The 23,378-nt window shown below is 36.1% G+C and overlaps 1 protein-coding gene and 1 non-coding gene across 2 annotated transcripts; both read left to right on the forward strand.

Moving 5' to 3' along the window:
• The first annotated feature begins 3,233 nt into the window (after nucleotides 1-3,233).
• Nucleotides 3,234-3,841, forward strand: LOC103928311 (non-specific lipid-transfer protein A-like). The gene has a single exon (XM_009337345.2). It carries the CDS (start codon nucleotides 3,297-3,299, stop codon nucleotides 3,660-3,662), a length of 366 nt encoding a protein of 121 aa, XP_009335620.2. The 5' UTR covers nucleotides 3,234-3,296; the 3' UTR covers nucleotides 3,663-3,841.
• A 19,001-nt stretch (nucleotides 3,842-22,842) lies between these two features.
• On the forward strand, nucleotides 22,843-22,944 carry LOC125469526. The gene has a single exon (XR_007251808.1). It is a non-coding gene; the product is annotated as a small nucleolar RNA R71 (small nucleolar RNA).
• The last annotated feature ends 434 nt before the right edge of the window (nucleotides 22,945-23,378 follow it).

Raw genomic sequence — 23,378 nt, forward strand, 5'->3', positions numbered from 1 at the left:
ACAAAATGATGGGAAAATGACTACAACAACCTTCATAAAGCACCATAGATCTTGCAATAATAACAACGAACCAAAGGAAGCTGGTGAGAGAACTTATAAGCAACAAAATCACCGAAGGCAACAAAGTAGTCAAAGACAAATCCATGGAAGGTGGTGGTGTGAACACCCGAACCAGAACAAAATGCACTTCCCGATCCATGAGAGATGGTTGTGTGAACATCTGCACCGAAGCTCTAGACACATCCTGAGATTATCGCACCAAAACGTGTTCAAAATAATCTAGTGGGTTTGAGGAAAGCCAAAGAGGTGGAGGATGGGAAAGATGGGGAATAGAAAATGGAATTGATGGCATAAGAATTGAAAGCTAAAGCACAAATCGGAGACAATCAATGGAAAAATTGCAAGGAAAACTAAATCTGAGAGCTACCGACCCAGGCCTTAGCAAGGACCAACGGTAGAAGAGATGAAATTGAATGACGGCTCAACGTACAAGCTAGAAAATCTCTCACAGTGGGAGAGATAGACTCTCACAATGGGAGGGAAAGACATACTTCACCTGTTGTTAACTAATGCTCATATGCTCTTCTCCAACCTCTCTCATATTTCAAAATTATAATTCTTCGATTATAAGTGAAAGGTCTTAGATTTGATTCTCGTCGAAGATAAATTCTAACCAAATTATTGTGGCTAAGTCATACTAAGAGAGAGAGATCCTAGAGATTTTCTATTTTAGTGCATGAGGGAACATGGTTGGTTAGAGTTGATTTTTCTAACTTATCCCCAAGTATTTCTACGCAACAAAGTTTGAAATCCCCTTCATGTTTCCTCTCTACAAATAAAAAAAAGATAAAAGTCGATGCAATCAGATATGATTAATAGTTGGGATTGTATTTCCACCTTTTGATTTCATTTTTTTATAAAAGCTGAAAACTTTAACTAGTTTTAGTTTTCAAAAAATGAAAATTAGAAAACTAAAAAACCAACAACTGAAAACGAAATGTTAACTTATTATTCTATGGGTTCAACAATACTCTCTATATAAACAATTCGTGATTTGTTTAATTATTTTTTGAACTCAAAAACATAAAAAAATTAACTAATTTGGTTCAAACTGGGCTTATTAAATGAGCTTCTAGGCAATATTGAGGGAGATTATCTTAAAAATATGTATAGAAACCGTGAAATTTATATATATTAACAAAAAGGTTTAAAAATGACGTGTGCTAGATACAGTGAAGACTAGATCTCCAATTAAAGAATGGATCGATTCGAATCAAGACTCGGACCTCAGAGTCCAAAATGTTAGATCAGCGTGGTCATAATGACCTATATGATCTGGACCGGATCATCTAAAGGTACCATCAAAATAAGTCAATCTAATAGGCACTAGAATGGTAGACATGGGCCGCCATTGTAGAGACCTACTAGGCCCTCAAGGAACGTAATTCCTAATCCTACTTTGATTAGAAGAAAATCTTGGGAATTCCTATTATTCTGGGAATTAGCGTGTGCTCCAAGTAATCATTAGTCTAATGGAAAGAGAAATATCTTTTTAGATTTCCTATTAGGATTCTCTCAACTTCAATACAGATTTCTATCCTCATAAGGACTCTCATTGAACACTATAAATACGCCCTTTAGGGTTTGAGGTAAATGTATGACATTCTACACTTTATTCGACTACTTAACATTGTAAACACTGTCATAACTTGATCGTCAAAGGGTCCTTGGTAGGTACTTCCCCGATGCCAAGGTCTTTTATGATATCTTCTTCTTGTCTTATAGGTGGCCGACGATTGTTCGTATACTAAATGGTGATGTGCGAATTTGATTCCAATATATGTGAATAGTATATGTACCGTATTTTGGAGTTTTAAAAATGTATGATTTAGCTAATCATTAAGACATGCAAGAAATGAGAAAATATTTAAAAAAAAAACTACGTAAGTATATATATAATAAATATGTATAATATATATTCTACAAGAAATTATTGGCTATGATACTAATTATACAATAGAATATCTGCATGCGTGGTTGCTGCCGACCCATGTGTAGCAGTACAAGGCTTACTTAAAAAAATAGAGCACGTACATAACAAAAACATGAGCAAGAAATTAGAAGTTTCATTAGATATCTTACAACTAGAAGCCCTCTTTTTTCCGATCCGGTCTACGTTGCCACGATATTGTTTTATGGAAGCGGGTGGGCAGAAGTTCGGCCCGGTTTTTTTTGGTGTCGTAGGGATACATACGATTTCAATTTAAATAACAAGTTTTATGGTTATACAACCTTAGTTTTGCGTTACATATTAATCTATTTGTGGGCTTATTAAAATATATAATTTCGAATCTTTGATGTCATCAGCCAGCTAATATTCTCTTAGCACAATATAACATAAATCATCGGCTAGATTGTGAGTTTAATCATGGAAATTCTTGTCTAAATATTTTTTGCTTTAATAACTTGAATCTTGATGTGGCAAACTTATTTTATACATGAAGATCTATACACACTTCTAAAAAGATATGATTCCTTTCAAACGAAGGAAGATGATATACGTATAATCCCAAGCAATATATTGTGATAATCTTGAGTGATTTTTAGCTAAAATGATTTCTGAGAATGACATAGTACCTTACTTTAGTCTTTGACAATGAAAATGAATAGAAGTGGTCCTTGAGTTTGTTCACTATCAATCACTTTGGTCATTTCATGAAAAATCTGTCAATATCTTCATTAACTGAAAGAGTTGGTTTGAAAAGAAAAAAACCCTTATAAAGGTGGTCACGTGATCGTTCACGTAACAATTTAACAAGGATATTGATAGATTTTTTTTACAGACCATCCAAAATGATATACAGTGGATGAACTCAAAGACCATTTTTTATTGATTTTCAATGTTAAAATAAATTAAGGAGCTATGGGAATCTCAATAACCATTTTTACTATATAAAAAATAAAAAAAATCATCCGCAGGCTTGAAGTTGGAGCCATTATCCAGTATGAACTGAGGGTGGTTTTGGATGGGCCAAGTTGACAGGGCCAGACTCATTGCTCATCACCAAAACTATAAAGCCTGCAAACTCGTAACTAAAATTAGCCCAAACCTTGTCCCCTTTAGCCTTTACTATCCAAGTGACTAATAGAAAAGCCCAAATTTCGTAACTGTTTTTGTTGAAGGCCATTATCTTCAAACGCCTACAAGTACTCCATGTAAGCCATCCATTTTCCACAAGCAAAAGCACGAGCTCAAACGCACGAGCTAGCTATCAAGCTTTTCACTACTAGGAAAAATGATGAAGGGCATTGTGATCCCAATATTGGTTCTGCTAGCCGTGGCTCACCTAATGGTGCAGCAAGGAGAGGCCGTCGTCTCTTGTGGCCAGGTGGACTCGACCAAACGGGGTAATCTTGACCCGGCTTGCTGCACCGGGGCGCAGAACATCGAGAACCTTGCCCAAACCACAGCTGATAAGCAGGCCGCTTGTGAATGCTGTAAGGCAGCGGCAAACCGCTTCCCCAATGTTGACGAAGTTACGGCTTCTACTCTCCCAGGCAAGTGTGGGATTGAGATGAATATCCCCATCTCAATGAACACCAACTTGCTTATTAACTTTTCGCTTTTTTCTTGGACCAGCATCAGCCTAACATGGAGGTGATCACAAGGCAGGAAATAAAGCAAGAGAAAGCTTTGAGGGTTATATGATCATCCCCAGACATGAGCATTCGTTGTATTAATAAAAATATCTGTATTATTTCCTGTCGAAATAACGATTATTTATGCATGATTTGAGAGACCTAGTTAAATAAATTCATTTCTGAGATATTTATAAAGACGTTCCTGTTGTTTCTTCTCTTTAATTCAACACGTATGCGCTGATTAGGCCGCCTGAAATTCAGTATAGATTTGATCTGTTGCAGAAGCAAAGTACTGATGGTGTTGATCAAGAACTTGTTCAAACCCATGTAATGATCATGCACAGATTAAAAACTGAGGCTCATAACAATCTTTTATATTGTAATCGGATAAAAAAAGTTCCGAACGAACATAGTAATAGTATTCAAGCTATTAAGAGAACACACAAGCTCAGTAGCAAAAGCTGCTACTTCATGAGCAAACCTATTGTTGGACCAATTTGCGAATCAAGCAAACTCCCCTTGCATGTAATGATGTGGTGGTGAACCTCTCATTCGAATTCAGTGTCTCCGAATCATGAGAAGCAGCTAATGGCACGCATCGATCCCTAGGGGTTTGAATACAACGATCAATTTAATCGATCCCACGCAGTTTGTAAGTCACTAAATCTACATCATTTTCATTGGAGACTACTTTAGCTTATGCCAAAATACTATTGTAGCTCCATAGGTTGAACACTGAAATGTGCAACCGTGCAACCTTCAGGTGTCTGACCTTTCGGTCATAAACGAAACAGTGATTACGACATGGAGTAAAAAAAAATTCATGTAACTTGTACCGACTCCATAATATGTTTTCCGATTGCATACTTGCATATCTCATTCCTGAATCATCTATTGTAAAAGAAAACACCTCAACCACTTTGAGCCTTTTGTCTAATAAATCTTTTATTTTAGAGAGTTTTAACGAAACATTTCCAGTACTGTTCGCTTTTAACGAAAAATCATATTTTTACCTTTCTCTGGTACTATTCATTACACTTTTATTTGTTATTTTTCATTAAAACTAAAGTTTTTTTGAACTTTTCATTAGTTTTTATTTTATTTTTTATTTTAACCATATTTCAATAGACTCCCCTGTAACTTTATTTCAACAATGAACATGTCTAAGACAAAATTTCCAGAGTAAGTTGGCAATTATCTCGAAGAAGGATGAAGTTTCTGTTTGAGGGTCATTATCAAAATCAAATTCAGAGAACTCTGCAGAGAGATTGAAAACTGAAGAAACACACACAGCAAAAAAAGGCAGGAAATGTAAAGGGCGGTAACCATAATTTCATTGCAAGGGAACTAATTTAATAAGCCATTCAAGAGACGGACGCATATTAACTAACAGAACGATTTCATAACAAACAAATAAAATATACAACAAAATATAAAATTATGTTGTCATGTTGAAGTTGAAGAAAGCATGGAAACACAAAATTGTGGAAAAAGTAAAACTTTCATTAATTTGAATGAATAAGCAGTTTCTAAGCCAAAATACATGAACATCTCAAATGAATTATATATCATTACTCCTAAACCTCATCTTAACTTTCCAATAATTTCAAGGTCTCTGTTGCCATCACGGGCTAATCTGAATGATGGAGTCATCAAGCACCTTGCTCCTACAAACAGGGCACTGCATCTCAGAAGTGAAGGAGTACAACCACTTGTTCAAACAATCCCCACAAAACAAATGACCGCATTGAGTCACCACCGGCTCTCTAGCCATCTTCACGCACAGCTTGCAGTCGAAATACTCTGCAAGTCTCGGGGGAGACAAAGGCTGATCCGGACTACTCACAGAGCGGAATGAAGCTTCGTCATCATAAGTCTTATGTTCAAGTTCACTTTCATGAGAAGAAGATGAATCACAGATTGAATCGACCGAAGCAGAGGCATCATCAGCATTACAACGACTATGGAAAGGCTGGACTCGAGAACCATAAAAGTAATCATATTCTTGTTCTGGTTCTGGAAAGTAAGGTTCTCCGTAATCGTCTTCTTCTGGTTCTGGATAAATAACTTCATGGTATTCAGGTTTACAGTCATCATCCTCTAAATCATCATCAAATTGACAGAATTCATCATGATCACCGCCAAGTTGAGAGCTTTCGCACTCGTGATCGTGACAGCTTTCGTCGTGCTGATATTCTTGCTGTGGTTCTGGGAGATATGAACCAGCATCGTCATCAAGTTCACAGCATTCTGGCTCGCAAGTTACATAACCTGAATGATCAGGAGAATGAGCATAACCAACACTTTGTGGACTGTATGCCTCATACCCAAAAGGGCCATCGTCACGCTTAATTTCAGAACCAGAAGAAGAAGAAAAGTGTTGAGATTCTTCTTGTGGGAGGTTTCTGAAGCGGAAACGCTTAACTTTCTTGGAACCACGCATACGAGGATTGGTGGGTTTAAAGGCACACTTGACTTTCGGTGGTATTATGCTTTTGTGGTTGGAACTGGAAGCCATTGATTCAAACAACGCAGAGAATTAATGCAACGAAATCGTTGAAGAACGAAGAACGTGACACCCAGTATGCAGAGAACGCAAAGCAATTGAAGAAGGAGAAGATTGTGCGAAAATGAGGTCGAATCAAGAGAAGGAAGAAGAAACTAGAAACTTAGAGCATGGAATTTTGAGGGTTTCTATATCACATATATTATATATATAGTATTAGGGTTTCACGGCTGAATTCCTAATTCTACTAAGACTAGGAGACGTGGCCAGCAAGCTTTCTCCTTTTCGGTTTTTATTTCTATTTTTATTTATAAAAAAAATTAAAAAAAATGAAAGGAAAATAGAAATTGAATTTTGAATTTGAGAAATAAAAGTTTACCGTCGCAGCTAATTGGCGTTTCTGCTGCCACCGACTTTGGACTTTAACTTTTGCGCAGCCAAACCCTAATTTTTCAAATTAAATCCCAAATAAAATGGGGAAGAAATCGGTGTTGGTAATGTGCCGACTTGGTAGAATTTGGTTTGCACCAAAACCCCAACAGGTTCAATAAAGTTTATGGGCCAATGACCCGAATTACCCTCCCAAATCACAAAGAATTTCCTAAACATGTCCCAAATTGCGATTCTATTTTTTCCCTCCCATTTCAATTGCGAATTAATAAGCATGTCATTAGAGTAATCACAATCTTTTGATCCAATAATTGTCCATATTTCTGGTTTATTGTCACGATTAATACTTACATTTGTATGCTTCTACCTTTGATTAACGTTGTCGTTACCTTAAATAAATTTCAAGCCTACTATTACATGAAGTCCTGCCATGCATGATATTGTGACATTCCAATATCCAACATAGGTTTGCTCACAATTTGTATGGTATAGACATATAACTAAGCCCAGTCTCGAGGAAACAATGGTTTAACTTTTACTCGAGTCCGTTACTTCGTTGATTTTTTGGTAGCGAACTGGATACATGAAACAGAAGTATACACTATTTACAGTTCACACACCTTGTAATTAGCACATGTTAATGTCTCCCAATAAGCGCTTTAGTTAATGTCTATAGCTAGACATTGCTGAAGGTTGGTGGTCAGATCACTGGTTCCTTTAGAGTCACTGACTCGGCTGCAATGTCAAATGGTGCTTCCAAGTAGTGTTTGAGTCGATGGCCATTTACTTTAAACTCGAAACATGTCTCCCCATTTTTAATATCCACAGCCCTGTGTGGATAAACTTTAGTAACAATATAGGGACCCTGCCACCTTGATTTTAATTTTCCAAGGAATAACTTCAACATTGAATTGAAAAACAAAACCTTTTGACCTGGCTGAAACTATTTGTGAAGAAGTTTGCTGTCATGGAATGCTTTTGTTTTCTCTTTGTATATCTTTGCACTCTCATATGCATCATTTCTGAGTTCTTCCAGCTCGTGCAATTGCAGTTTTCATTTTTCTCCAGCTGCATCATATGCATAATTAAGTTCCTTAATTGGCCAATAAGCCTTATGTTCAAGCTCCATAGGTAGATGGCACGCCTTACCATAAACAAGCCAAAAGGGAGACATCCCAATCGGTGTTTTATACGCTGTTCTATAGGCCCATAAAGCATCATTTAACTTAACACTCCAGTCTTTGCGGCTGGCATTGACTGTTTTCTCTAAAATGCGCTTAATTTCCCTATTAGAAACCTCAACTTGCCCATAAGTTTGAGGGTAGTATGCAATGGCCACCCGATGACTTATCCCATATTTAGTAAGTGGTGCAGCAAATTGTTTATTTAAAAAGTGCTTGCCCCCATCGCTGATAATTGCACTAGGTGTTCCAAAACGTGGAAAAATAATGCCCTGGAGGAATTTCAGTACCACAGATCCTTGATTTGTTGGTGTTGCAATGGCCTTTATCCACTTAGAAACATATTCAACGGCCACCAATATGTACTGATTTCCATTGGATGATGGGAATGGTCTCATAAAATCAATGCCCCAAGCATCGAATAATTCAACCACCAAAATACTTTGATGTGGCATTTCATTTCACTTGGACTGATTTCCCACTCGTTGACATCTATCACAAGCCTAACACTAAACATAAGCATATTTAAAAATAGAAGGCCAATACAACTCACTTTGTAATATTTTAGCTGTTATTCGTTTTCCCCCAAAATGACCACTACAAGCATGCTGATGTGTAAACGTCAGAACACTTTCTTGCTCTTCTGCAAGAATACACCTACGAATAATTTGGTCTGGGCAATACTTGTATAAATAAGGCTCATCCCAAAAATAATACTTAACCGTTGCTAAAAACTTTTTCTTTTACTGGAAAGTCATATTTGGTTGCAAAGTACCTTTAGCCAAATAATTGACAATATCTGCAAACCACAGAGTTTTGCTACGAATGGCCATAATCTATTCATCAGGAAAACTCTCATTTAAAGGAAGTAAATCATCTTCAGCTAGGCTGGTGCTGATCAGCCTGGATAAGTGATCAGCCACAACGTTTTCACTACCATTTTTATCTCTATTTTTTAAATTAAATTCTTGCAGAAGCAAAACCCAACGAATTAACCTTGGCTTGGCGTCTTTTTTAGATAATAAATATTTCAATGCAGCATGGTCTGGGTAAATTATAACCTTAGCCCCACCCAAGTAGGATCTAAACTTTTCCAATGCAAAAACAATTGCCAATAACTCAATTTCAATGGTTGCATAATTCAATTGTGCATCATTTAATATCCTACTAGCATAGTAGATGACCTGAGGAATTTTATCTTTTCTCTAACCAAGAACTGCCTAAATTGCATAATCAGAAGCATCACACATCAACTCAAAAGGTAAACCCAATTAGGTGTAGCAATGATAGAAGCTGTAGTTAAAAGTCTTTAACTTGTTAAATGCCTCTAAACAATCTGCATCAAAATCACATGAGGCATCCTTAGCAAGTAGGTTGCACAAAGGATGGCTAATCTTGGAGAAATCCTTGATGAATCATCGATAAAACCCAACATGTCCCAAGAATGATCGAACGCTCTTTACTGTAGTAGGGGCAGCAACTTGGCAATAACATCAATCTTTGCCTTGTAAACTTCAATTCCTTTGTTTGAAACAAATGTCCCAAAACAATGTCTTGTTTTACCATAAAATGACACTTCTCCCAATTTAATACTAAGTTTGTTTCTTGACATCTCTCAAGAACTTGAGATAAATTTTGTAGACAAAGATTAAAACTATCCCCAAAAACTGAGAAATCATCCATGAATACAACAATTCTTTTAACCAAGCCTGAAAATATGCTCATCATGCATCGTTGAAAGGTGGCTAGTGCCTTACATAACCCAAATGGCATCCTTCGATAAGCAAAAGTACCAAATGGACAATTGAAAGTGGTTTTCTCTTAATCCTTTGGTGCAATTGGAATCTGATTATACCCGAAATACCCATCTAGAAAACAATAAAATGCTCGTCCTGCTAACCTTTCAACATCTGGTCAATTAAAGGCAATGAAAAATGGTCTTTTCTTGTCCCTGCATTAGGCTTCCTGTAGTCCACACACATTCTCCAATCTGTAGTTAATCTTGTAAGAATTAACTCATCATTATCATTTTTCACTACTGTAATACATGTACGCTTAGGCACAACTTGTGTAGGGCTAACCCATTTACTGTCAGAAATTGGATAAATCATGCCTGCATCAAGTAGTTTCATTACTTCGTTTCGCACAACTTCTTTCATGATAGGATTTAAACCTCCTTTGAGCATCAACTGTAGGCTTTATGTCACCCTCCATCAATATTATGTCCATGCAAATTGTTGGGCTTATACCCTTAATATCAACTATAGTTCACCCCCAATGCATCTTGGTATTTTCTTAAAACACGCAGTAATTTTTCCCCTTTTATGCTTGTCAAATCTGAAGCAATAATAACTGGCAGCGTTTCATCTACCCCAAGATGTGCATATTTTAAATGTTCTCGCAATAGTTTTAACTCCACTTTTTGGGCTTGCAATTTAGAAGGTTGCAGGGGCGTTTTTGGCTCTCCAAGGCTTTCGTAAACATGTCTCCAATGTGGTAATTGGGCTGGTACACTGTCTAATGCTATTACATACTCAAAAATGTCTTCATCTTCTGTTTGTGCTATATCTGGACTATGTAAAACACTCAATAATGGATCAGATGTTAATCTAGTCATAATTTCTGCATGAATAACTGAAGGAAGATTTGTGAAAAACATGTTCATTTAAGCAACATCAATAGCATGCAATTAACAATTAAAGGCGGAATCATGCTTGTATGCACTTAAAAACAAAACATTTACCCATGAAATTCAAAGCCTAGTAGATAGGTGAACCAAGACTCAACTCAAAACAAAGTGAGTTGAGAAATCAATACCTTTGTAGATTCCTCTTTGCATAAGCAAAGGCTAATCACCCAAAGAGAGGGCCTTCATTCCTTGCATCTTAGATCCATGGATTTGGATGGATGAAAAGGTCTCTCCAAGTTCCCAAAATTGAGAACCTCTAATTATTCATCACCAAGGCATAATGAAGAAGAAATGAGTGACCTTGGAGGAGTTTGATTGCTAGATGATCCCTCCAAGGTGGCCTAAATTTTAGAGAAAAAGGAGAGCTTGTGTTCTCATCCTTTCCCCAAAAATTACCATATGTAAATTTTAGGCTATAAAGTCCTTTATATAGTCCCTTCAAATAAGTGATCTAATGGACCAAAAGCCCTATTCTTCTAACATGGCAAGCCTATAGGGTTTATTGGGCTTTCAAGCCCTTTGTTTATTCAAGTTGTCATACAACTTGAGTTAATGGGCTTGACATTCAAATCCCATTGGGCCTTGCGGCCCAAAACTAACCCGAGGTCTTTAACGAACTTATTCGTTTGATTAATTAACATATTAATTAATCCCAGCCTTAGATAAATAATTAAACCATTTAATTATTCTTACTCATCTCCGTTGTTTCTTCAAACTCTACCTTACTCGGTGAACGATCCATTAGGTTCCTTTTAGCGAGGCAGTGGGCGATTAAAACTCTTTCTAATCGATTGTGAATTGAAACTTACTTTCAATTCTCCCGTTAGTGATAATACACTTTTAGGGCTTCCACAAACCATGGTTGACGCCTAGCAGCATGTCATGGTTACCCAAGCTAATCAGAAGAGGTGGAGAACCTATTCAGTTTTAGGATTACAAATGCAATACGGTCTTTCTCTAATACAATACTCTTGACCACATTGTTTGGTTTGATAGTTTATTCATGTCTACTATCCAATGTGAGTCTTGTGCTTATATGATTACCTTGAATGTGATTTGGAACACATTCCTAAATCTCATTCATACTTTGGCCAAAGATTCTTAATCATATCATAGAGTATTCTCCCTCAAACAGTTTGAAGGTTAGAGATCCCTTGTTGCGCATTCACTTGCCTCCATGGCTAAGTGGCTTAACCTCAACGATGCCATGGACACCCTCCTGATGGAGTGACTTTGACATAATCAAAGATTAAGGACCTAACCACAAGACAACTGTGATGCCTCAGGTCAAAAGACTAATTTGCATTATCCCAACCATGAGTTCTCATGTGACATGAATATGAGAACTCTTCGTTGATCGTGTTCAGTGAACTCATTCTCTATTGAGCACCTACGTACTTGTCTTGATGTCACACACACCAATGACTCGAGACTAGTCACTCTCCCTGAGAGAAGACATAGCACGTACTGATCTTAACGGACTGTCAATGCCCAATTGACAATCCTATGATCAGGAACGTTTAGGATGTGTCAACGAAAGAATGGTCTCATGAATCTAACTTCTTTAGATCGCATTCTTCCAATCACATATTCCTTGGACTTATCGTTTAAGCATATAACATTTATATGAGACGGCTCAAACAATAATGTTTGCCCTTAATATTAAACTAGATTAGTTTAACATGTGAAATGTCCATAAAGTATCATCATATGATTGGTTTTAGGGCACATTTCCAACAATCTCCCACTTGCACTAGAGCCAATCAGCTTAGTCATCAGTGATGATACCTCTTCTGTAGTCATTTCATAAATGGCTGAGTAGTAGGTCTAGACAATGGATATCTATATGTTATCCATAGAAGCAACCTTGAGAATAACGACGTCACCATTATACATGATTCTCAATCATGTGGTTCAGTCTCTCATTTGAGTTCGGACCTTGATGAGACCTTGATTCCCTGGCTTGAGCTATCGCCCCATTAGTGTCATACACTTTCTGGTTGGAACCGAATGGAGAGTTCATAAATGAACTTTCCCATCCAAACAACAATGTTGTAAGCTTCTATATGGTAATATATTTTGCATACATGATGGAACACATTAAAGTCATTTACTTTTAACGTTTCCACCCAAATATCTCTTTAGTCATAATAAAGAGATATCTTATTATCACTTCATTCATAATGAAGAGATATTCTATGATGGATTAGATTCATAATCTAATACATTTACGCTTCCATTACGTTACTCTAATTCTTCCTCATTCTTGAGGAATCCATCCTTAGTATTTCTTAAATACCTAAGGATTCACTTGACAGTTGCCATGGTTCTGATCCTGGGCTTGCACTGATATCATCTTGTACCGTTCTAGGTACAACTTATATCAATGTTTTCATACAATATGAAATACATAAATCACCTTTCTGCATATGCATAAAGGATTCTATTTACGCATTATTTCTTTGGGAGTCAAAGGGTACATTCCCTTTGAGAAGAACAACTTCCTAGTCTCACTAGAATTGTCATTCTAATTGAAGTTTATCATCATATGAGAAACTTCCTAGCATCTCATTGTCTATTTTAGGGATTGATATAATCCAATTATGTCTTGAAATCTATCATTATAGATTTCCATCCCATGTATATAGACTATGTCTCCCATATACATTCTATCATTATAGAATGTTTAAAGTCATAACTTTAACGATGAAGAATTCCTTTCATTTTCAAAATTAATATATATCATGTATATATATTCAAATTTAGGAATATGATCAACTCCCACTAATCTTTTGTAAACCTAGTAAACAAAAGATTCATTTACATCTTTATGAGAAATCAAACAATTGATCTTTTCTCATAAGACGCTTATAGCTCCCACTAGCTTGCTAAGATCCATGATGGATGGATCTCTACAACTAACCTGTCTTGTGATTTATTGTTTTAGACATATATTATCAAGACTATCTTAATAATGGTTTCGGAAACCCATATTATGTCCAAACCATTCAACTGAGACGGTTTATAAATCCTTCTGGACTACCTTGGAGCTTGTGGTATAGGAACTAGGTTGTCTTAGAAGTATATATCATATATATATGGGTAGTTGATAATGTCCAACGAACTAAATCTTATTTATGTTCATTCTTCTCCTAATGGAGAAATTCATTATCTTACGATGCTACTTTCCTTGATATTTTTCAAGGAAATTAATCTAAAGTGTTACTTTTTCCTTGGATCAAATCTAAGGAGGTAAATACTTTAGACGTCTTACTCATCTACTTACATTTCTTGAATTCTTTGAAACCTTTTGCAAAGTATTCGGACTTGTGTTTATTCAAAATAAACTATAGTCCAACCGAGAGTGATCTTCGGTGAATGTCATACAACATGAGTAGTATTATGTTGTGGACAAGTGCCACTAACATCTAAGTGAATTAACCTCAACAACTTTGTCTTTCTTCTTTCCAAAAGAATAAAGATTCGAACATTTCGCCTCTATACAATTTTAACAAGAAGGTATTGGATCCGGATCTAACGATCCAAAGCATCCATCTATGACCAACTCGTAACTTATGTTTTAGAGGTATCACAACTCAGTTGGGATTAGTCACTACCTTGCAACCTTTTGGGTTTTAAGCATCATCGTATTCTAAACAGTTAAACTACCACATCATCTCTATTATAGAGACAATTAATTAGCTTACCATAATCTAATCATTCATTAATAAAGAACAATGTTTTGTCAAACAAAACATTCATCCATCTCTACAACTGTGACGGAATTATGTTCCTTTAAAATTGGGACGTAAAGACAATCTTTGGTTTTTCCAATTTCTTTGGTAGTTCATATGAGGAAGTAAGTACAATCCGTTTTCGCAGAGATCTATATTTTATTCACTTTCCGAATGTGAAGTACTTTCTCTTCTCTCATTAATCTTCTACTTCTTATTAGCACACTTTTACAACAATTGTAAAACATAGTTACTAATACAGAATCATGCATTCAAGTAGAAGAACCAACTGTTATGAACTTTTCAAGAACATTTTACAACACCTTCGAAAGGTGTGTTCTTGACACTTGCAAGATATTTCTTGCAAATACCCCTTCCAATGTCCATCCTTTCATAAAGAAAGTTTGTTCCCTTGGAGTTATTTTTGCTTTCTTCATTTGACTTCCCTTTTGACTACAATAGTCATGGTCCCTAAACTCCTACTATCTCTCTTGAAACTTATTTCAAATGTGTTATACACATCAAACGATTTGGAGAGCGTGCGGTTATTGTTCACTATATAGTTTACAATAAACTTAGTGAACCATTAGGATAGGGACACAAAGGTAAAGTCCTTGCCTAGTTTCCGTCTCGTTAAGTGGTTTAACACTTCAACACTCAATGATTCAAAATCATCATAAGTCCATATAAATGGACTATTTTTGTCAACCAACCATTATGTTCTAAACATAACAACAAACTCTCAAGAGTTGTTCAAGGCAACTCTCATTTCTTCATACAACAATTTGTAAGTGAAGAATCATGGCACATAAAGTGTCCATGCCCTTGTGCTTACTTCTCAAGTTCCTTGTTCGTGTAACAAAGAGACAAGCACTAAAGTTTGTGTTGATTAAGGGTTGTTCAAAGCAACTCTTATTTCTTCATACAACAATTTGTATTTGAAGAATTATGACATTAAAAGTGTTGTCCTTCTCATGTTAGACTTATCTAACATATTCTTCCAATGATACATTATCAATAGGAAGATTGTGAGGATGAGACTACTTAGTTACATCTACAAGCCATTAAAGACAATCTATGGGATTGTAGAACTAAGTCCGGAAATTAAAGCATTCGGCTTTTCTTTGTCAAGTTTTGGATAGCGTTTGCAAATATATTGGTAAACAAATACATAACGAATATAAATTGATTGATTTTAAGCCATTTGATTCGGGTCTTTAAATCAAATAGCACCACCCACTATTTTTGGCAAATTCCATATCCCTCATCGGAATTCGAGAGTTTTTAGAGAAAACTCTTAGTAGGGTATGGGAGGCTCACTATTACCAAGCCCACCTCACGATGATACGATATCGGCTAACATTAATAATAATGAGAGAGTACGCTTACTCATTTGCATCTCTTGCAAGTACCCATCTTATTTGGCCTCTAGAGAATGTTGCCTCACAATGATATGATATCGGCGCCATTGCACTTAGTTAAGTTATTCCCACCATGCTTAGTTCATGAAGGGGTTCAAGAATAGCCTCACAATGATATGATATTGGCCATCCTCGTTGCCTACACTCACCTCATCATATGCGTATAGACTCCTCCTGAGTGTAAGCATGCACTTTGTACTCCCCCATGATAGGGTGAAGCCGGTGTACAAGTCACAAACGATTGGAGTCTACCACGGTGGAAGGCCACGAAGAGATATTCAAAGCATCTCTCGCTTATCAACTTAATATTGATTTGGTTGAGGGTTTTTAGGTCTCATCACATATAAACATACATTTTAATCTAATTAAAACATTTTGGTCCTATTACAACTATTGGTCCATATGATTGATTTAGTAGTATATAATACTCCCACTATGCTTTTAAAACGGTTTTTAAAGCAAGACTATATGGTACTACTAACATAAGATTTGCATTCATTGATGGACTATATAGTTGCCTTAGGGCCTTAGGATGACTATGAACCTTTGATTCGATTCAACACGAGCCTAGTGTTGAATCTCGGTCTAGGGATGGTGATTGATTTTAGTTACGCGTTTAATCACATTAAGGCGTGTTGTCTTATTGGGCGTTGGACCCAACTACTCCAATTTCATGCATATCGAATAAAACAAGAAAGGAGTACTTCAAAGTAAATAAGAGCTTATGCTCTTTTACAACAATTGATCAAATCAAATTACTTTAAAGTAAAGAAGAGCTTATGCTTTTTTACAACAATTGATCATATCAAATTACAACCAAAATTTAATCTACACATTCCCATGGTTCAAACAAATTTGAAACGGCCTTTCACATAGCTCAATTATAGTAGGCTTAGGTTCATAATCACCCTTTCTTTAATTAATTAACGCTTTAACTAATTAAACTTGAATGCAACATTTTCATTTGGTTTTTGTATCCATAGAATTGATTTAAATGGAGCTAAATGAAATGAAAATCCAATTCTCATTTAAAGAGACAAAACAATTTTGTTCTCTACCTAATTTGGGCCAAAATGCTATGACCTCAACTTGTTTGGGCCATAGTGCAATTAACCTCAACTTTTGGGCTATTTTGCAAAAACTTAAACTTTTGGGGTCACTTTGTAAAAACACAAAAATCCACTACTTCATGTAATTACAACTAGAACCCAAAAATTTCCACAAAAAACTAAAACTTCATTAAAGGAGCAAAACAATTTGTCCTTTTAGTGATTTTGGACCTTTACGTAAAAACGTAAACTTTTGGGTCAAAATGCAAATACACAAAAGTATCAAAACTTTATATAATTGCATAAAAGCCCCACAAGGACCCTAATTGAGTAGGGTGGCCAGCCATTGAAACAAAGTATCAAAAAAAATTTCAAAGTTTTTGTAAGTGGGGTGTGTGAAATGGAATAAATCATTACACACCTACCCACTAAAATTTCTTTAATTTTTCAAAATAAATATCTAATATATTTAAACATAAGAAATATTTCAAAACAAAAACTTTATGAAATAAATCAAAACTTTGAATCAAAACAACAAACCTTTTGTTCTTGGCAAGAACATATCAAGAACAATGAAGAACATCCATGAAAACCCATAAGAGCTCCATGAACATTCTTCACCCAAAAACATACCAAAACCACTCAAACTTAAGGGAAATAACATACAACCATACTAGGGTACATAGGGGGTTCCAAAAGTCACTTTAAAACACTTTTAACAAGTCAAACAAGAACCCAAAAATCCACCCTTTGGATTTGGCCGAATTTCCCCAAAAACATGGCACCAAATTTTAGCTCCAAAATTCATGCTCATATGAACTACATCTACAACATTTGAGATGGCAAATTTTCTAACAAAATTTACATTCAAAGAAGCAAGAATAAAGCTTGTAACAATTACAACATTCAAATCACAAACTATGAACTACAAAACCCAAAAGGATTCACCAACTACTAGACTTAGGCTCTTGATACCACTTGAAGGAAGATTTGTGAAAAACATGTTCATTTAAGCAACATCAATAGCATGCAATTAACAATTAAAGGCGGAATCATGCTTGTATGCACTTAAAAACAAAACATTTACCCATGAAATTCAAAGCCTAGTAGATAGGTGAACCAAGACTCAACTCAAAACAAAGTGAGTTGAGAAATCAATACCTTTGTAGATTCCTCTTTGCATAAGCAAAGGCTAATCACCCAAAGAGAGGGCCTTCATTCCTTGCATCTTAGATCCATGGATTTGGATGGATGAAAAGGTCTCTCCAAGTTCCCAAAATTGAGAACCTCTAATTATTCATCACCAAGGCATAATGAAGAAGAAATGAGTGACCTTGGAGGAGTTTGATTGCTAGATGATCCCTCCAAGGTGGCCTAAATTTTAGAGAGAAAGGAGAGCTTGTGTTCTCATCCTTTCCCCAAAAATTACCATATGTAAATTTTAGGCTATAAAGTCCTTTATATAGTCCCTTCAAATAAGTGACCTAATGGACCAAAAGCCCTATTCTTCTAACATGGCAAGCCTATAGGGTTTATTGGGCTTTCAAGCCCTTTGTTTATTCAAGTTGTCATACAACTTGAGTTAATGGGCTTGACATTCAAATCCCATTGGGACCCGAGGTCTTTAACGAACTTATTCGTTTGATTAATTAACATATTAATTAATCCTAGCCTTAGATAAATAATTAAACCATTTAATTATTCTTACTCATCTCCGTTGTTTCTTCAAACTCTACCTTACTCGGTGAACGATCCATTAGGTTCCTTTTAGCGAGGCAGTGGGCGATTAAAACTCTTTCTAATCGATTGTGAATTGAAACTTACTTTCAATTCTCCCGTTAGTGATAATACACTTTTAGGGCTTCCACAAACCATGGTTGACGCCTAGCAGCATGTCATGGTTACCCAAGCTAATCAGAAGAGGTGGAGAACCTATTCAGTTTTAGGATTACAAATGCAATACGGTCTTTCTCTAATACAATACTCTTGACCACATTGTTTGGTTTGATAGTTTATTCATGTCTACTATCCAATGTGAGTCTTGTGCTTATATGATTACCTTGAATGTGATTTGGAACACATTCCTAAATCTCATTCATACTTTGGCCAAAGATTCTTAATCATATCATAGAGTATTCTCCCTCAAACAGTTTGAAGGTTAGAGATCCCTTGTTGCGCATTCACTTGCCTCCATGGCTAAGTGGCTTAACCCCAACGATGCCATGGACACCCTCCTGATGGAGTGACTTTGACATAATCAAAGATTAAGGACCTAACCACAAGACAACTGTGATGCCTCAGGTCAAAAGACTAATTTGCATTATCCCAACCATGAGTTCTCATGTGACATGAATATGAGAACTCTTCGTTGATCGTGTTCAGTGAACTCATTCTCTATTGAGCACCTACGTACTTGTCTTGATGTCACACACACCAATGACTCGAGACTAGTCACTCTCCCTGAGAGAAGACATAGCACGTACTGATCTTAACGGACTGTCAATGCCCAATTGACAATCCTATGATCAGGAACGTTTAGGATGTGTCAACGAAAGAATGGTCTCATGAATCTAACTTCTTTAGATCGCATTCTTCCAATCACATATTCCTTGGACTTATCGTTTAAGCATATACCATTTATATGAGACGGCTCAAACAATAATGTTTGCCCTTAATATTAAACTAGATTAGTTTAACATGTGAAATGTCCATAAAGTATCATCATATGATTGGTTTTAGGGCACATTTCCAACAATAACACCTTCTAACACATCTGCCTGCATACACTCTTGCTACCCTTCTGGGCGTTTTGCAGCTTCAAATTGGCTAAAAACCACTAATTAGTCTTGAACTCTAAATGTTAAAGTGCCTGCTTCCACATCAATCAATGTTCAGGCAGTGGCCATAAAAGGTATTCCCAAAATAATTGGTGTCTGCAAATCTTCATCCATGTCCAAAACTACGAAATCTACAAATTGTCAACCTTGATAAGTAGGTCATCAATAATCCCCCTAGGATAAGTAACAGAACGATCCGCTAGCTGGAGAATAATTGATGTAGGCTTTAGATCTCCTTGGCCCAATCTTTGAAAAATAGAATAAGGCATTAAATTAATACTAGCACCTAAATCAATTAATGCACGTTTAAAATTAGAATTTCCAATAGTGCAAGAAATTGTAAAACTCCCTCGATCTTTCTTTTTGTGGCAATTTGTGTTGTAGAACTGCGCTACACTGCTCAGTAAGAACAACTTTTTCAAAATCAACCAATTTCTTTTTGTGAGTGATGTGAAATTAACTAACACTCAAATTAAACCTTATTAAGATAGTTGTAATATATGAAAGTAGGGATCGTACTAGGCCGGGGATTAACTAGGGATGCTAATCTACACAAATGTGACTCAAAAACACAAAACTAGACTTAAAAACACTCAATTAGACACTAAAAACTCAAAACACACTAAACAGACTCTAAACAACACAATACTAGCAAATAGACTCAAAACAGACTCTAAGGAGTTATTTGGACGAATTTTAGACTAGTAAGACTCAAAACACTAAATTAGACAGATTCAAAAACATTTCTAACTAATCTAACATACTTAATTAAAGAGGGGATTGCTTTGGACGAAATTAATTAAACTAAACAGATTGCATAAACTAAACAGGTTAGACACGAAATTGGGTGTTTTAAATGGGTGAATGGCTAGCTAAAGGGTCATTCTCCACACATGACACATATGCATATAAATCAATTTCCAGTTATTATTCCTTTAAACCATGAATGACAATACCCCAAATTAATCGTGAAGAGCACAAATTAAGTTTCAGATTTTCCTAAATTCATCGAATTAGATGGAATACGCATCGGCAACCAAATTATTCTTATCAATTTCCCTACATGAACAACAAAATATAGATACAATCAAAGATCATTAAGCTTTGTGAAAATCATAAGCATTGACATGACATTTGTACCTATGAATTGCATGATACTCTTGCCATGGATTTACTTAATGCGATAGTGACTAGCAACCTCCACTACTTATAAATATAAGTTCATAACGATTAGATGAAATTCCCTTATATTTTAGCATCAAATTCATGCATGTAAACCAAGTGTGCACCCTTAATCAACATACAAGAATAAGTTATCAATCAAATAGATAAGTAAATCACATTCATGTTTTACGAAACAATAACTGGGGGAAATCAATCCATATCACATATATGTTCATGGCTTTGAATCCACCTCTAGCCAAAACGAGTTTAGTTCATCCTGTTCGCACTTAAACAAAGATAACTTAAATTAAACATTGAAAGCAAAAGATAGAATACACCTAGGACATTCCAACAATCCAAGCTTGAATGTGATGGCACGGCTAAGGCTCTCCTCTCCTTCTTCCTTGCAAAGCTGCGGCACTAGACGAATTTGTGTGTATATGGATGTGTGGTGTGAATTGTGGTGAATGATGGGTGTGAATGAGTGCTGCGGCATCATGTATTTATAGGGTGAAGGGAAGGCATGAAATTGGGCTGAAAAGGAGAGGAATTAGGACTCCAAATCACCAAAGAACAAGGATACTTTCATTCAGATTCCAGGGAGGACAAGGAATGATCTTTGCGGCAGATTCTAGAACTTCTAGAAGGGTTACATGCAGCATAAACTTAGGGCACGAAAATAGGGCTTTTAGAACTTGATATTTAGGTGATTTAATGTGAAAAGGAGTCCTCTTTGCAGCTGGAATTAAGGTAGGAAAAGATTAAGATATGATAAGATAAGATAAGGTTGTTTGGATAGTGTTCCTTCTTTGTAGCTGATTCCTTATCTTTAATGCTTCCAAATTTGTTTCTCCAGATATTAAGCACATTCCTAGCCTCTCTTGATCTTCAAATTCATCCATCCACCTTGCTCTATGCATGTGCTATCCATTCTAAGCCCAAAACTGCTCTAAAATGCACCAAAATGCACTTTCTTTGCCTCTTTTGCCATTTGAACTTGAAAACACATGAAAATAGCTTAAATCACTATAATAAATAGAAACTAACTTACTAAATGCAAGAAAATAGGCCAACAAAGTAGCATAAATATGCTCCTATCAGTGAGTGCACACATCTTTCAAAAATTTGGCGTATGATGGAATATTTTTTATTGCATCAAGTAGTGACAGATTAATCTGAACTTTAGATAGAGTTTGCATGAAGTCCCTCAATTGCTTGTCTTTTTCTTTTGGCTTCAAACGTTCTAGATATGGAATTGGGGCCTCATAAACATGTTCTAGGCATTTTTCTGTTGTTGGATTGTTTTTGGGTAGTTGTTGTTCAGTAGCAGATTTTTTTAGGTTTTTCAGTAGATTCTGCAAGGTTTTCTGCAAAGTGGTCTTCACTTTTTGCATTCTCACGATTATCATAACTTTTACCGCACCGTAAAACTCTAACAACACTGCATTCTTCTGAACCCCGTGGATTAAGGACCATTTGGCTAGGAAATTTTACTTTCTCCCTTTCTGTGATATGACTTGCTAACTGGCCTAATTGCTTTTCCAGATTTTGAATTGAAGCTTGTACATTCTGCATATTCTGATCATTTTTGTATATGTACCGTTTTGTAGATTGCATAAACATTTGGAGTGTATCCTCCAAAGGAAGTTTAGGCTGCACAGCTGGCTGTTGTATATGATTTTGCTGAAAAGGCTGCACTTGCTGGTTTCCTCCCCACTTCATATTTGGGTGATCCCTCCAACCTGGGTTATAAAAATTAGAATATGGGTCATTTACGGGTCTTTGAAAATTGTTAAATGTATTTACTTGTTCTGCCACATGTTCAGGATAGGCGTCCTTGTGTGGGCAGCCCATAAAATCATGATTCAGCATGTTGTAGATGCCGCAAACTGCTACAGTAGGCTACTTTATTGCAACCTACTGCATTGGTACTGTTATTTTCTGCAAAAGCATGTTAAATTTTGAGTAAAAAATTTCAAGTTTTTTCTCCATTTTTTCAATTTGAGCAGATACATGTGGAGTTCCAATCAACATATTAAAAACGCCTCTGGTTTGTGTCTGGTCCGCTGCCTATTACTGTGTCTCTGTAGCCCTTTTATCAAATAACTGAAATGCTTGTTGAGCATTTTTATCTGAAAACGAACCTCCGGATGATGCATTCACATAACTCTTGGTAGTTAGATTTAAACCCCTGTAGAATATTTGCATTCTTGTGTCCCCATTAATATCAGCATAAGGACACTTCCTGAATAAATCTGAAAATCGCTCCCAAGCTTCATGGAACTCTTCATTAGGCTTTTGAACAAAAGATAGAATTTTAGTTCTTATGTCAAGAGTCTTGGATGCTGGATAAAACTTGCTTAAGAATTTTTCACTTAACTGTGCCCAGGAAGTGATGCTCCCAGATGGGAGTATAAAAAGCCATGTTTTCGCCTTGTCTTTTAAAGTATAGGGAAAACGACGAAGCTTAATAGACTCTGCAGAAAACCCTCTAACCAAAATATTCTTGCAACCCATCAGAAATTTGGTAATATACATGTTAGGATCGTCATGAGCTAGTCCATGAAAAGTAGGCAATATTTCCAACATGTGATGTCTAATCTCAAAAGTATCACCTTCATCTTATGGATAAACAACGCAACTCGATAATTCGTTAGCACGAGCTGCTAGTGTTTGTCTCAAAGGTTGCCTAGCTTTGGGCATAGCAAAAGCCATTGTTTCTTTGTTTTCTGAAACGCCTAAAAATAGGTGTTGCAGAAAAGTGT

This window comes from the organism of the source record quoted next, unplaced genomic scaffold (genome assembly GCF_019419815.1).
Source record: "Pyrus x bretschneideri cultivar Hongxiangsu unplaced genomic scaffold, Pyrus_bretschneideri_v1 Contig43, whole genome shotgun sequence".
In the NCBI taxonomy this organism is placed as follows: domain Eukaryota; kingdom Viridiplantae; phylum Streptophyta; class Magnoliopsida; order Rosales; family Rosaceae; genus Pyrus; species Pyrus x bretschneideri.